The sequence below is a fragment of the Scomber scombrus genome, chromosome 2 (genome assembly GCF_963691925.1).
Source record: "Scomber scombrus chromosome 2, fScoSco1.1, whole genome shotgun sequence".
Lineage (NCBI taxonomy): Eukaryota > Metazoa > Chordata > Actinopteri > Scombriformes > Scombridae > Scomber > Scomber scombrus.
The window spans coordinates 12,770,922-12,787,991 of NC_084971.1; the positions used below are offsets into that span (position 1 = coordinate 12,770,922).

Genomic DNA, 17,070 nt, shown 5'->3' on the forward strand with positions numbered 1-17,070 from the left:
CAGAATGAATTCTCATCTGACTGCTTGGTGTGTGGATGGAGTCTTGCCCTTTTACCCGGGGTGCTAACGTTAGCAGAAGTGGAGGCATGTGTATGTGCCCTAATTTACAGCAGTGCGATGGCAGTTCTCCTTTGACGTACAGGTTTTTGGGGGGAATGTTGGAGGAAATGACAGGAAGAACAGACTGGTCCTGGTCATGGAGGTTTGTGACGAAATTTCAAAAGCTCTTCATGGCCGACCCCCAAAGGAGCAGAAACATTGCAACTGAGAGTCGATCTTAACCACCGCCAGTGTGTATTCAAAAGAGGATTTTTTTTTCTTGCTGGGAAGGACAGTACTGCTGTCTTCTGCCCTTTCTTCTGCTCCTTCTCATCTTCATCAACAACAGATCTATCATCCAGCTAAAGAAGTGACATGACCAGCGCAGAGATGTTAAGCCATGAAATAATGGAGTAGGAGTTTTTTTGCTTTCATACCTTGAAACAAGCTTTGCCAGCAGCAGCAGTGTAAGCAAAGGTGTAGCCAGATTAGTGTAGGTGGGAGTCATATTTAAAGGGACCGCCTTGTTGTGAGAATGGCTGTGATTGGTATGTAACTGATAAGGTATGCTGATTCAATCAACAGCTGTCAGCTAATTACAGCTGGGGCATATGACTTTCGTTACCTGCATGAACTAATGCTTTGCACATTCCCAACAATGAGTCAGGAAAGTTAAAACTGTGACTACGACCGTCCCCTTACCTTGCCACAACAACAACAAAGATTGTAAGGACATAAGCTTCTTTCACACATAGTTCCCTGTAGATTACTGCAATAACCTTTGAGGCACCGCTAGTGATTTTCACTATTCACACATGCAGCTACATTCGTTAACATTTATGTCTTGCACCTTTTCACACATGCCATGGCAGTGTTCGAATAAATGGGGCAGGGGACATCCTGCAGATGGTGGTAATGCAACACTGATGGATGCATTAGAAATGGACCAAGTCGAAGAGCGTCTTATTGAAGAAGTGCACAAGTATGAGCATTTAAATACAACTGCAGCAAGATCCTCTCTCTTTCGGTTGCCATTGTTGTTTACTGTGACTGGAAAAGCTGGAGCTAAACAAAGAATCAACTAGAGACACAGATAACCATCCAGGAAAGGAGCACATCCCCCTACCGCTCTGGCGGTGAATTGCACCGTGACGAAACACAACGCATTCCCTCGACGCAGAACTTCGAAAGGTAAACGACGGCGTCGGAACCAGGCAGCATTGAAAGATCTCTGCTGGTTACCTATTTAGGTTACCTATTTAAGCTTTAGCCTTGAAGGATAATTTTTCCTGATGGGGCGCCGCGGTCCATCCCCGGGTCATTGGCTAATGTCAGTGGTAGCATGAGCATCATGGCCAGTGTCCGTGCCCACAGTGGTTGGCTGTGGCTAGCCCCTTTCCTCGTCCTTTTCCTCCTGCTGCTGCTGCTGCTCCATCTCCTCTTCTTCTTGCTCATCTTCGTCCGGCCAAGCCTGGCACATGGAAGACACGGGACCCGAGTGGTCGTCTTCCCCTGCAGGTGTCAACGGTGTGTCCGTAGTTTTATCCAACACGCCCGCCACCGCCATCTGTTGTTCCGTCAAACGACGTTTAAAAACAAATTTATCCATGATAAATTTTGACCAGCTTACTAACGTTAATTTAATAACGTGACTGTAAGCCACTAACGCTAACTACTACAGCCAGGTAGCTTCTAACAAAGATAATCCCAACCAAACTGTCTCTGTGTCGAGCATACACTAAAAGCACGCTCACATGAGTGACGTACGGACTGACAGGTTCCCCACTGATCTCAGGACAGTGACAGTCTATGTTGATTAATAATAACGGGGGATGCTGGAGGCTGACTCTTAATGAACCCAGATCAATGACAGTTGTCATCGCAGCTGCCTGAATTCCGTAACGACGTGGAGGCGCTGTTGGACTCAGCACTTTTCTTGGTTGTTTTATGGTAGGGCTAACACAACCAAGCCCAACCCTGGCGTCGCCTATGACTTTAACCCACACTAAATGTAACCTCAAGAAAGCAATCATTTTACCCAAACCATGATCTTTCCCTCCACAATATTCTTTTTAACAGTGATTTGTAACACTTTTGGAAAGTACAAAGAAATAATGCTGTAGTACTGATTACTGCCAGTAGAGGCGCCAGAGTAGAAAATGCTCAATTTAGTTATTTTCTTAGACTAACAGGTTACTTCACTGAGTCACAGAAGTGTAACAGCATTAATAACATTAGGCAAAAAGCACCCTGCAAAATAAAACCAAAAAACATTGGAACAAAGTCAATTAAAGATGAGGCAACATTGACAAACTTCAGCACTAAAATAAAATTCTATAAAGTCGGATGTTTTTGTTTCAACACAAGATAGCTGATTTAGATGAAGAAGTAAGGATTCAGGCCCTTTGGACATTAGGTCAAAGGACCAATGAAAGCATACACACATACAGTTATAGTCAGTGATGGGGCTCAGCTCCTTTCCTTCACCCACTCACACAATTATGTTTGTTTTATGATGGACAGACCTTCCACCGAGTAAGCGCTGAAAATTCTCTCCAATCAAATATCTCTGCGGGCCGTGTCTGAAGGGGTGATACCTCAACACTTAAAACTGCCTTGTCCTTGCTCCATGTTTATTTGCTTCTTGTTTACAATTTAAAAAACAAACAATTTCTAGTCATATTTCCAAACATCAACAAAATATTTTACTTCTTTTTTATCTAGCAATTCTGTGATTTTTCCACCATATCAGATTTAGCACAGAGAAGTGCTGTAATACTAATTTTGCTATTTATGAATGTTCTTGTTTGTATTGCATCTCCCCAGCGTCACATCAAAATGATAAGTTCATCATTCCCCTGCAAAATAACACTGTAATGGGAGTATAGATGCAGCACCTTTGGGAGGCCCCTGAAATTACACACAAGGTCCCTGCAATTGAATCCCCTTCAGGTGGCCCTATAATTTCTGCACATCAAAACATAGCAGCGATTACCTGTCTGCTATCATACATACACGAGACAAGGGTCAAGGGGCGTGTTCTGTGTGTGTGTGTGTGTGTGTGTGTGTGTGTGTGTGTGTGTGTGTGTGTGTGTGTGGAGACTACATAAAATGGCAGGCGGTTTGTCTCTTATCTCGAGGCACCACTCACATCCCGCTGCCTTGTGTCTGGCTTGTTGTTTTCATATTTCTGCTACAAGTTCCCACTTAGTCAAGCGGTCACTGGGGATGAGAGGTCACCGGATGCAAGAGGAGGAAAAGGAGGAGGAGAGATGAGGAGGATGAGTAACAACAGGAAAGGAAAGGACAAGGAATGAAAGGAATGAAAAGAAAACGAAAGGCGAAAAGAAGATTAAATAAATGAAAACACAAGGAGAGGAGAGGCAAGAAAAGGAGGGAAGAGAAGGAAAGGAGAGATAAGGAGATAAAAAAAATAAGTAAAAAGGAAAGGGGAGGAAGAAGAAGGAAAGAGAGGAGGAGAGGAAACAAGAGAGGAGATGATGGCAGAGGAAGAGGGAAAGAAACAAAAAAGACGAGGGAAGAAGAACAGAAAGGAGGAGAGGAGTAAGTGAAAGTGTGAAGAGGAAGTAGACAAAAAAGAAGAGGAGAAATAGATGACAGAAGAGAAGAAAGATTAAGACAGTAAAGGAGAAAGGAAGACAAATAGAAGAGTAGAGGAGAGCCTGAAACAAGAGGGAAGAAAATAGCAGGAGCAACTGTAAGGTAAGGAGAAAGGTGGTGAAGAAAGACAAGGAATCATCAATAAGAGGGAAGAAGGAAATGATAAGAGAAGAGAGAATGAGAGGAGTGGAACAGAGAGGAGAGGGGAGGAGGAGAAGTGGGGGTGGGCATTACCAGAATAAGCTTGGCTGTTTATCGTTTAATTCCCTCAGGAGGGTTGAAACCCTGTGAGAACTGACTACTGTGGAACCCTGGACCGGCTCCATGTGGAGGGACCAGGAGGCAGCACACACACACACACCCACACATGCTTGAGGAGCTGGTTACAATCATAACTCAACAGTGCACTAAGTGTTGGGGGCTATTACTACCTGCTCAGACAAAGTCCATTTTGGCAGCAGAGATATTGATATCTCGGCAGTTTTATTAAGGCATTAAGTCATAAGGAATAGATTTTTCTAGCTGTCGGGATGATAATGATGAATAATGATGACTGATAGCTAGAGCATAAACATCCGCTGGGTTTGATCGAATTCTCAAGATGAGGCTGGCAGGATTGTGATATGTTTTATGAAATGGGAGTGAAGGTTGTAAACTGTTTCCCAAGCATGTGTAATATGAAGGCATGCATTGTGAGCGTCATATCACGTAACTCCTGACTGATGCCCAACCAAGTGCTGAGAGCACAATTTTGATGTGTTTCTATTTCTCCTGCATGTTATGGGAGATTGATGTCTGTATTTCCCTCAGATAACTCCCCCATGGCCTCTGTAATTCCCCCAGAAACAAACAAGAACCTAAAAAACGTGATGAGGAAAGAGGGAGAAACCACGCCAGATGTCGTCCTCCCTAAAGCTCAGCTCCAGCTTTTCCCCCCTCCACAAGCCAACGCTGACTTGCTTTTTCATGCACAACCGAAACACAAATGATTATCCCATCAGTATTCACATCCAGGCCCTCTCCCCGCTGCTGTCTACCTCTTTGCTGCCCATGCGTACAGACGTTCTTTCTGTCTCATTTTTCTCATTTTGCATCTCTTTTTCATCCCACCTCCACCTCCCCGCTGAATGGCTCAATAAATTAAAGAATGAAAGAATGAAGTAAATTAAATGAGAACTTCTGCTTGTGCATATACATTGGATGTTTTGGAGTTTCCATCAAATATATCCACAGGGGATGGGAAGGGAAGGGACAGATGGAGTAGAGGTTAAAGGGGAAAACTGGAGAAATCATAAACAGTGTGGAGAGCCTTCAGAGCAGAATCCTCTCTTTTTCTAACCACCAAGATCAAAACTTGAGGTTGTCTCAGTCTTCCTCCTACATTCAGTCAAGTTATAGATGGATGGACAAACACACACCAAGACACTGTGATGTATTGATTAACAGCACCCTGTGAAACTGAGAGCAAATAATATGGCCTCCCGCGCACTTGCTCGGAGAGCCATTTTAAGGCTGACCTTTGTTGGGAAGGGATGCTGTGAATTCATTGGTAAAGCTTAAAAGTGATTCTGCTGAACACAACCTAAGCAAATATCAGCAAGTGGAGGCTTCATAGAAGAAAATCTCTCAGGAATAACTGTGTCAACAGTTTTGTGTGAGCTGAGAAGACTGTTGTGCAATAGTAGGCGCTCTCTTTTTTCAAGCGGCATTACTTGGAGTGACCATTGGGCTTGGAACAATGCCTTATGTTCTCATTCACAAATGAGGTTATTTATACAGTATAATACAGTCTAATGTACTGCAACAAGCCTGTGTTATCACTTCTTTTGACGGAGCAGTGCGGACATGGTAGCAAAGTCCAGCCAGAGCCGTGACTTTTCTCTTGACCCAACAAAGGAGTATTTGTCTCCCACCTGATCTCTCTTGAGCAATTATGTTTCATGTTTCCCAGCTCAAATATTTACAAATGCAGACTCTCAGGGGAGCATTAAACTCAATTTGTGGGTAAGCACTCTTTTGGAGAGGCCGTGCTGCAGGAAAGAATAAAAGTATTTTTTTTTATTTTTAGAAAACACAACATGAGGCACTTTTATTGTCGAAGGAAATAAATGAAGGCAGTCAGTCAAATTGAGAAAACACATATTCTTCCGGCACTCTGTTTTGACACATTAAAATATGCAGCTGTTTTTATAATGATTTTTTCAATTAGGCACAATGTTGGGACAGTGTGTGGATCCACAACCACTGTTTAATGTACACACTTCTTGTCCACTGCCTTCGGATTTGCTGGGAACGTTCCAGAGAGAATACTGGTGTTTTTTTTTCCATTTGTGTTTGCCAGCCACATAACCCAATTCACCCATAAATATGGGCTATCATGTCCATTTTCCATGCCTGGGCCTCAGACTAATTTACAACTGGCATTGATATGAAAGATGAGCCTTTTGTCTCAGGGAAATAGGATTATTCTCATTGATGGGAAGAAGGAGAATCACATCAGCTTGACAAACAAAAAGGGGACGCTATATGAGAAGATGACAGTCAGAATGCAGTTTGAGTAGGATGTAATATATACAGGAATTAGCAGGGCAGAGCTTGTAGAGGTTTCAAGATCTTGTCATGCAAATTGAGCGGAAGGCTTTAGCATATAGATGAGATGGACTTTGTGTTCCCGCCAAAGTGCCTTGTGTACTCTCTCTCTCTCTCTCTCCTCTCTCTCTCTGAATCTCTATCATTCTGTCTCTTTCACCCACTCTCTATCAAACACATAACACACACCTGCTGTTCGTGAACCTGAATCCCTTTTGGCTTTAGTCTTAATTAGCTGTTTGTTTTCACAATATCAAATCATCCCGGGAGTTCACCTGCTACTTTTTGTCTCACTCCCTCCCCCTTTCTCTTTGTCTTTCTTGTGTTTTCTTCCTTTTCTCCTCTCTCCTTTCTCCCATTATTATTATTTCCACTAACATTTTCGTCTCGCCTGAAACAAATGCAATCCGTGTAACGATAACGCCCACAGCTTAGATCATAATCTACGCCATTTGGATTCATGCTCACTAGCACACCCCTTCCAATTTTCTACAATACTGATAATTATACCTGTAATGCATTTATTTTCTCAGTCAGTGCATCGTGCTTTTAGTTCCTATGAAATGTTTAAACTGCACACAAAACATCACCCTTATGAATTATTCATATTAACCCGGCACTGACGTGACTACTATTGTGCTTATGTTGTATATAGTGAGCACCTATGCAGAAACATGGCTTGGGTGTTAGACAGATGGATGGGAGCGTTTGAGTCACTGAGGGAACAAGTGAACACCACCTATAACTAACATGCAATGACGAGTTGAATTGTTTCCAAAACCGTGTATAATTATATATTTGTAATGTATGAATGAAAGGAGGCTGTCACTTTATTTGAGATTGCAGCTCAGATACAGGAGAGCAGTTTAGAAAACTGCAAGGCTGCTGTCTGTTAGATGAAAGTAAGAATAAGTACGTAGGAGTTTAACAAACCACAGAAAGTGGGTTACACAGGAACAACAAAAGCATTGAAAGTTGAACATGCAGAGACTTAAAAATAACACTTTTATTGTCTTCTGCGTGATCACTCACTTTAAGCCAATAATTTCTTTATTTACCTAATTGTCATTCTGTTTCTTTACATTATAATTGTGCCACTTCTTTTGAGGTGGGTGTATTAGAGCAAAACCCTTTGATTTTTTTTTTTTACTTGACTAGTGTAATCAAAATTTTAAGGTGAGGGTAGACATTAAAATACCTTCCTGAGTAGAAATGGACACAAGGCTTTATAAATCTAGAATTTCTTTAAAATGTACAACCTAAGCTTCAACAATTCACAATGAACAGGAGACTCACAATGCGCAAGAAAAGTAATTGGACAAAGACGTACCCCATTGTTGCTATGGTAACTTTTTTGTTTCGGCCGTCCATCTCAGGCAAGTTTTTATGTAAAAACGCTCAGGCCTTCTCAGGCCAAATCTTAAAAGCAATATGAAAAAAAAAAGTTTTTCAATCAGCTTCTTACAATGAGCAAAGTGTTCCAACATGTACACAATGTTTTCTGACAAAGTTAGAAGAGGTTTTGTTATTTCACAAGAGAGATTTATGCATTTGTTTGTGCTCCTGTCATTGGTTTGAAGAGGACAGGGCTCTGTTGTAAGCAGAAAGTGATGTCATGTATTATTGTGAATCAAGATATGATGGCAGCCATGGGGATGTGTGCTTATGTCTCAGGTCACCAACTGAACTTGATCCAACTACACTTGCACAGTCCTGATGAAGCAGATTAGCTGATTTCTAAGAGTCACATTTTTAATAAATATTAAGTAAAGTTCCCCTCCACTTGAAAATTAGTTTTTTCTTCTTTTTCCTTCCGTTGGATGTTTGAGCTTCACTGTGCAGAATGATTTTTGTGCAGAGTCTGACACTAGGAGGCTGTTTTCACATTCATCTACTGAAAGTGAAAGTTACTCTGAGTTTATTGAAAATCTGAGATAAAGGTGTGTATTTACATTAATGATTTGTGACAACAGAACTATTTTGGGTCGTGATACAGTGGGAAACCTGGATAATCATGATGTGGAAACTTAGAGCATCCAGTGCACATACGCTGAAAAAAGACTTTACAGTGAAGGGGGAGACATTTTGTGTCCAGCAGTTAAACTTTTGAAATTGATCATATTTGCATATTCATAGATAATGTGGTTTTAATTAGGGAGAGGTAATTGTATGTGTTTTGAACAAGGTAATTAAATATGTCAGACACAAATTATTATTCAAATTGTATGTCTTGAATATTTATTATTATAGAGAAATACAAATACCAATTTTGCATGGACTTTAAAAGAGAGATTAGATTTGCCTGATTTATTTAAAATAAAATGCTCTGATCATTATACAACAGTGCCAAACTTGCTCATCTTTAGCATGTTGGTATGAAACACCACAGTCCCATTAGGCTGTCTGCTGTCTGCAGTTTACTGAAAACACCTCATAAGGTTTCTGGGAACTGAAGTTCACATTTTTAGTTGCCTGTCCTTTCCACTAATGTATGAGGTTGCCTAGAGCAGCTTTAAAGCTCATCTGTATGTGACGACTGTTTCATAGTAAAATATTAACTTATTATATAGTATTGTTGTTGACTTCCATAGGATGTAAGGAAGCATGAGAGCCTTCAGAATTTCTTATTGTGATCTATGTCCTGAGATTGCAGTGCTGCACAGGTAATGATGCATTTTATTGTTCATTAATGAACAGGAATTATGCTATAGCTGTTCATATTTCTCTATCCAAATCTGCAAGCAGCAGACAGCACAGGTCTGTGTATTATGTACTTTCATCAAAAGTGCCGCAAATTATCTGTGACTTCTGACCTTCTGTATAGGATACCATGATTGTATCACACAAAACTAAAATAATAAATTCAGTCTAAACGTGTGACTTTTTCATAGTGATCCTGTGATTACAAGCACTCTTAAAAATCACATTATCAAGTCACAATCATGCTTCCAGCAAATCTGTTTTCCAATTAAACAAGGATTTTCGGACATCTGAAAACACGTTCCACAATAACAAAAACTGCAATGCTTCAATTGGCATTAGAGAAACATACAACAGATGTACAGTTCATGAAATATTCAAAGATAAACATCAAAAGCAGATTATTTTCTTTCTCCCTGTCTCTTTAAAACACGCACACAAACATTTGGCCAATTTCATGACGAACACAACGGGCCGCTATTCATGAACCAGCTGCTTTCATTAAGTCACTGTCATTAAGGGCTACAGCGATGAAACAGCAGAGTGCTCAGGTATAATCTCCTTCAAACACCCACCAGCCTGTCCATCAACACACACTAGACAATCATTACAGACACTAAAGGCAACCCACTTCAACTGCCCTCTCTCCCTCTCACTCACTTTGCTGTTCTCGTGTCACCAAACAGATATTCTTCTCTGCTGTCCATCATCCGTGGAGAGATGGGGAGTTCCAGCACAAAGTCACTGAATAATGGCGAGAGCTCAACTCTTTGTTGCTTTTATCTGCGATAATTACAGAGTCACGCAGTATGCTTTAAAGGGGCTTGAAATGTGTTGGTTGTTTTTTTAATCTTCCACCTCTGTTAAACTCCTCCACTCATAAGACTCTTCTAAACTATCATTGTGGCAAAACTCTACTCAGGCATATCAGCTGGTTGACTCGTGGTTGATGTGTGACGGGCTAGTGTGTGTAGTGTCCATTGGCTCTTTAACAGATTAGGACAGACAATAGGCTATATATGCATGTGGAGCTGCACGGAGATCAATTAGTCAACAGACAATGAATCTTCCACCATTTTAAAAGTTATGTTTTTTTATTCTCTTGATATGATGTTTTGATACAACGTTCCAGTGTATGTATGACTGGATGTATCAGTGTCTGTGTATGTATGCATGTGTGTTTATGGTCCTCATATGTTCACACATGCAAATATTTAGTTGTACTGTGTAGAAATGGATGGATGTGTAAATGTATGTATATGCATGTATACACATGTTTTTATATACATAACTGCCTTTCTATTTATTGCCTGGACTGTTTAGCTTAATTGTTTATAAATATTATAATATCTGTGTTGTGAGGAGATTTACTGTAATGAGCTCTGGCTTCAGTCCAAATCATTTTGACCTTTTGACATTCACTCATTGTTTTGTGAATTACTGTTTTAAATTTTAAACAACAATTTATTATGCATGTAAACATCTATTTATAATATATAAAGCCCAGTAATAGATTAATCATCAGTTATTTATGAAGCAAAAATGAGAGACTAACTCTGGAGACTGGAGTTCAACACTTAAATCATGATGACAGCTGAGCAAACGTTATTCACTGATGAAGACAGTGAGATGTAGTTTGAAAGGTACAGAAATATTCATTCTAACCCTATGTGGACCTTGAGTTGTCAAAAATGCAAAATATTCCAGTTTCTGAAATATTTACCTCTTTTCTCTTTTTTATGTCGCCATAAAATCAATATTTGAATGATTGCTGTAACAAAAACAAACCATTTGAAGCTAGATTAATCAATAATAAATTGCAGATTGAAAGAAAGTCATCATACGTTGCAGTTTAACATCCACATGGTTTGAATAAAGTACTATTTGTTATTACTGTCATTTAAACTGGGGTTGATTGGCATGAAAATAGTAAAAAGTGATTTGATGGTATTGTATGCTGGATTACTCAGGCGATTTTTTGTTATTGTATTTAAACTATTTGCAGTTACAAGTTGCTGAAATGTCTCTGCAGTCTCTGATTTCATGCAGGGCACTGGAACGTCAAACCCAGCACTTTCTTCAGCCAGGGCGAATTACATTGCAGGTGTGATAATCTAATAAAAAAACATTGCATAATGCCGTGTGTGGTCTCTGGGATGATGGGAGCTGATTGCTCTCGATCATAATGAGTTCCTGGAAAATAGATTTGTCTAGTCAAATTATTTTCCAGGGAAATAACCGCAGCCCAGCATTGTTTTGCGTCTCCAATCAGACCCAGAGGCCTGACAGCTAATCAGGCCGCCGTTAATGAGACTTGGACTCCATTTCAAATGACACCTCTGAAACACTTGTAAGAGTCCTCTAGAGCTGACAGCCAACCGTTCGAAAATATGATGCTACTTCAGCAGTATGTTCTTGGATTGTGTAAAGTATCATTTAGACAACAAATACAGAGCACTGAAATTGCTGCTATTGAAGACAGGCAAATAAAAGCAATGAAAACAACAGTGAGTCATCAGTAACACTGTAAATTATCATGTGTATTGCTGCCACCTCGAATAGGCGGATGTCACCCTAAAAAAAAAAGATGTACTGGTTTAGATGTGGGTGCTTCACTTAACATTCATCGTCACCATGACTTTCTCACCCCAGACACCTACAGTACCCCTGCACAAGGCAGACACAGAAACGCCTATCCTCCCACATCCCCATATGAAAATAGCTCCCCTACACGCACACAAACTCACACACACACAGAAACATAAACAGACTGAATGCAAATGTGAGGCCGTAAAGTCAAATACAACTTCAGCCACCCGACACCCACATGCACAAATACAAATGATTGTTTTCTCCTGTAAGATTTTTGCACCGGCTGACATTTTGTCCCTGTCTATTTGAATGGTAACTGCACTTAGCCACCATGCTTAGCCTTTTGGAGACAGATGTGCTCTCTAACCTGATGATCCATGCCCCAATTCCCAGGGGCTAAGTATATGTGTGTGTGTGTGTGTGTGTGTGTGTGTGTGTGTGTGTGTGTGTGTGTGTGTGTGTGTGTGTGTGTGTGTGTGTGTGTGTGTGTGTGTGTGTGTGTGTGTGTGTGTGTGGAAGAGGGGTCTGCTGACTTCAACAGCTGGCCTCTTCCAATAGGCTGTCAGCAAGCACATCCTCCTAATGATATCACTGCTGCTTGCTGATGTGTGAGGTACAGAGCGGCAGACAGAGAGAGACAAGGTAAACATACATATATTTATCAATGACTGTCCACTGACAAACCCTCTGTCTCAAAACCATTGCAACATGTTTATATGTGCATTGACTCTTAGATGGACTCCAATGTAAGAGATGGGGGTCAAAAAAATACTTTCTTCCAAAGTTACATCTATTGTGTGAAATTTCTTCTTCCCCATTCAAATATCACTCTGCAGCAGTTCAGCCAGGAAAATCTGTTTGTGGAAAAGTAAAAGAAAGCACACACTTCATTTGAATAACAATAAGAAACATCATGTTAGCTTTGGCTGAAGTTAAGGCCGATCTATGTTAACTTTGACACTGTGGTCACAAGTGCTGAGTAACAGTAATGTCACTCACACAGCAATATCTAAAGTTTAGCAGCATTAGCATACAGTCACCAAAAGTTACTGATCAAGTCAGGCTGCATGGCAAAACCCTTGAATGTGCGAAACTGAAGAAAGATGTTTTTTATTGCTTATGAATTCAGCATTTGATTTGAAAGAAGAAAATGTGTTATTTATTTCAAAAGAAATATTGTCTCACTTTAAGCATGTTGCACAGCACAGGATCTGATATTTTTGCAACAATCTCTTTCATTAGAATCACACTAGACAGGGATCTTTTCACAGCAAATATGGAGAGCTGGAATGGTTACAGCAACCAATAACGCTTTCAATGTACTGTAAATAAGGGTGTGTGAGTATTGCATGATGATAGTTACATAAATGCAACCCTGTCCTTTAAATAAAAAAATGGCAGCTGTGTCAATGTGAGAATATATGGCATTTAGAGGTCTTTACTCCTACATAAACCCTAGATGTACCATCACATTATACTTACTAAGTATACTTACTAAGTATAAGTAGTACTTACTACTACTTATACTAAGTTATTTAGTTTTCCTTTTTGAGTGTCTCTCTGTTAAAACTGGCTCCTTACATTTGTATTTTCTGTGATGTTTTTTGTTCACAGCAACATCCCACAGAATCTGCACTCTCATCCAAAATGAACATCAGCACGACTACAAACTTGTCTGTCCAGCGGGAACTCACCCCGTGTGTTTACATGTGCTGCAAACATGCATGCAAATTCTCACACACACTCGCTCTTTCTCACAGACTCACACATTTTGTAAACGTGCAGGGACACAGTCTGCTAGCTGAATGTGAACACATAACAGGCTCTGCTGGTCAAAGTGCTGGATATACTGTCAGAAGAAGAAGAAACCCCCAAAAGGATCATTTAGCTTTCTGTGGATGGTGCCGTTCAAAGGCCTCCCAGACTGTCAAAAGGAATGCATTTACTTACAGTCCATCCACTGGGAAAAGCTACTTTCTCTGTATTCACTGCACAGATGATAGCTGCTCTTCTGTTTTATTCACCTATTTCTCTACACTCGGTAGAAGGAGCAGAATAAGTGCATAGAGAGAGAGAGAGACCAGTCAATCAGGTTCTGGCTTGACAAGCTCCATGTCTTTACTTAATGACGCATACTGTGGTAACACAAAACGGCAAATGAACCGTTACTTCTCCACTTCCCGTGCCTCACATTACTTCTATATTCATCATCCACAGTCGATTCATAAACTGACTCTGACATCTGAAGCCCATAACAAACACACACTTGCTGGAAAAAAAGATAAAAAATGTAATTTAATTTGGGAAATCTGATATCATCATAAACAAAGGACTTCCATAATCCCAAACACGATTAATCCGAAGGATTGAAGAACATTTGCACATATTCCATTCAGGCTCATTTAGAGCTAAGATCCTTGTTAATCACTTGCAAAGGTCAGATTCAACAGACCAGTGAATTTGCACTCTTCTGTTTGAGTACAGCTGAAGAGCCAAGTCTGGTCTCCAGCTCATAACATAAAGAGGACTTATATGAGTTTGTGCTCCTTGTCCCACAATTATCACACCTTCACATGGATCACAGGTAAAACAGCTTCACATTTTGAGATTTCTTGCTTTTAACACCTCCTCACATTCTTTAAACCACAGTCTGGCTGAAATGTGTCTTTACTGCTGCCCTCATCTCCCAGTCTCTGTTATGTACATGAGTGTGTATGTGTGTGAATGTCAGTGTAAAAAACTGATGTTTAAACTTGCTGTGGAGCCTTGAGACCAGTTCAGGAAATGGGTTTTATTCTTTAAAGAGCCTGCATTTTTCCCACACTTTGTCATCACCATCATCATTGTCATTATTATCATCATCATCATCATACAAAATGGGCACAATACTGTATCCATAACAACGAAAATAGAGACAAATATTCAGACAGGTCATTTTTGTACAACATACTGTTGTGAAATACAACACATATCATGGACTTCACTATGTTTGTTTCATTTATAAAAATAAAAATAACATTTACGATAGAAACACGGTTTCACGTTGGTGTTCAGACCTCTCTCTGTACAGTGGTGGTTTGTGTTTAAACTGTGGGTGGTCAATGTGGTGAGAAAGAGAAAGTCATTGGGCTAATGCTGCACGTAAAGCTCGTCTCGGGAAAGCCTTTCCAAGCAGTTACTTTACACCTAGAGCGTTCACAAGCCAGTGATCCATGCACAATGGTCAACATACTTTACAATTTATATACATAATAGTAAAAAAAAAAAGTATGTTCACGGTGCTGCAGCCCATCATACATATCGTCTTGTGTCCCTCCTGCATAGTATCTTTTTGAACGACCTCCTAAAGTCATTGTTGAAGATGGTGTAAATGATGGGGTTTAGCGCACTGTTGCAATAGCCAAACCAAAAGAAGAATTTGAACAGGGTGTCGGGGACGGGGCAGGACTCACACAGTGTCATCAGCATGTATGTAAAGAAAAAGGGAAACCAGCAGATGACAAACACTCCGATGACCACAGCCAGGACGAATGTGAAGCGTTTCTCTCGGTTCTGCCGGCCCTTCCAGCGACTGCCCTTAGTGCTCAGCACCCGCTTTGGGACCTCGTTGTCCCCGGGTTTGATTTGGCTCAGTTTGGTTTTCCCCTTGGCCGCTTTCTTTTTGATCGAGCAGGGATTGTTCACTTTGTGATCGGAGGAGGACGACTCCTCAATGTCCACCCCGTTGACCTCATCTTTCTCCTCATCTGCTCCCCCTTCACCTCCCACTCCCTCCTTCAGCTTGATGTCCCGCTCGCCGTTCAGCTTCTCATGGCAGAGCTTATCCTCGCCCTTGGTTACACCCAACCCATTCTTCTGGTTGGCAGCAGCAGCCGTCTTTGCCATCTCCTTGTGCTTCCTGTCCCCTGGTGGTGCCCGCGTCCTCTTTTTGGCGATCTGGTAGATCCGCACATACACCAGGACCATGATGAGACAAGGGAGGAAGAAGGAGACGATGCAGGAGGAGATGACATACCACTTGTCATTGTTGATCTTGCAAACACGGTCCTCCTCGCTATTTTCTTTCTCCATGGTGATTAGAGGTGGGAAGGAGATCAAAGCTGCGATGACCCACACAATGAAGATGATGCACTTGATGCGGCGCGGTGTCCTCTTCAGGTTGTACTCGATGGCCTGTGTGATGGACCAGTAACGGTCTAAGCTGATAGCACAGAGGTGAGCAATGGAGGCGGTGCAGAAAAGAACATCAAGTGCCAGATATATCTCACACCACACCTCACCAAAGTACCAGTATCCCATGAGCTCGTTGGCCAAGGAGAAGGGCATGACGAGGGTAGCCACCAAAATGTCCGCTGATGCCAACGACACCAGGAATAAGTTCTGCGGAGCTCTCAGGGCCCGGCTTGTAAACACAGCTATGACCACCAGCACATTACCAAATACTGTCAGCAGGATCATGAGCCCCACCAGAACTGTGAGCGGCAGGGAGATCCGGATGCTGTAAGAGGCCACTCCTGAAAGAGTCTGGTTGGTGTCGTTGTCGAACCCCATCAAAGCAGATTGGCCCGCTCCCTATCACTTGAGTTCACTTGAGGTTAACAATTATTATCCACCAGGAAGGACAGTGCTAGTAGCTCACAGAAGGGTTGAGAAAAGAAGGAACTGCATCACTCCTCTGAGGCATTCCGGGATTGTTCCCTTTCATCTTGCACTACCTCTTCAAGTTAAAGCTCTTTTTATTTACAAGGCTGTCACTTCATCTGTAAATATGAGGCAACAACAGAAATAAAAAAAATCAGATCTTTCAATGCTATTAACACTTGATATGTAAATTATGACATGTATTTTTGTATGATATTAGCTCAAGCATGATCTCAGCTCAGAAAAAAAGCATATAAAGTACGAAATAATCTTACCTGAGGCAGCGAGTGGTGACACAACCTCCCCAGTGCCAGAGACACACGGGCATTAAAAAACTGACAGCGGGTAACTTCTTTAAGCAGATCAATAAGAAGCAAAGAAGATCCATGTGGCGGATGAAGCGTCAAGTCTCCCCTCTGCGTCTCCTCTCTCTCCCCACACAATGATCCCTGTGTTGCATCTAGTTGTGCTCAGCAGCGGACCTAATAAAGCGCTAATCATGTTATACCGGGCGCTGCCGTGCTGCTGTCTGCGTGTGGAGTCTCTCTCCTCAGTGTTAACCAGTGCGCCACTCCCTCTCTTTATAGCCCGCACGCTGCAAAAAGTGAACCACGCACCCAGGTCGCCGTGCGTTCACATCAACAGCCGTGTGTGTGTGACAACATGTGACACTGCACACCGTAACATCAGCAGGAGGTCTACAGAAACAGTGAGGGGGCTACAGAGAGGAGAGAAAGAAAGAAAAGAGAGAGATTGACCACAAGAAGTCCCAAAAACTAAGGTAAAATACAAATAAACAAGTGGACATATAAGGATATTTCGGCAAAATAACTGGACCACATGAAGCCTACAATACAGTCCAAAACAATATCAATGTATCAGTATCAA

The 17,070-nt window shown here is 41.3% G+C and overlaps 1 protein-coding gene across 1 annotated transcript; it reads right to left on the reverse strand.

Annotated features, from left to right (window-relative positions):
* Positions 1–14,425: 14,425 nt before the first annotated feature.
* Positions 14,426–16,717, reverse strand: adra2a (adrenoceptor alpha 2A). The gene is made up of 2 exons (XM_062432135.1): positions 16,458–16,717; positions 14,426–16,301 (listed from the first exon to the last, which is right to left on the reverse strand). The coding sequence occupies exon 2, from the start codon at positions 16,090–16,092 to the stop codon at positions 14,833–14,835; it is 1,260 nt and encodes a 419-aa protein (XP_062288119.1). The 5' UTR covers positions 16,093–16,301; positions 16,458–16,717; the 3' UTR covers positions 14,426–14,832.
* Between the last annotated feature and the right edge of the window lie 353 nt (positions 16,718–17,070).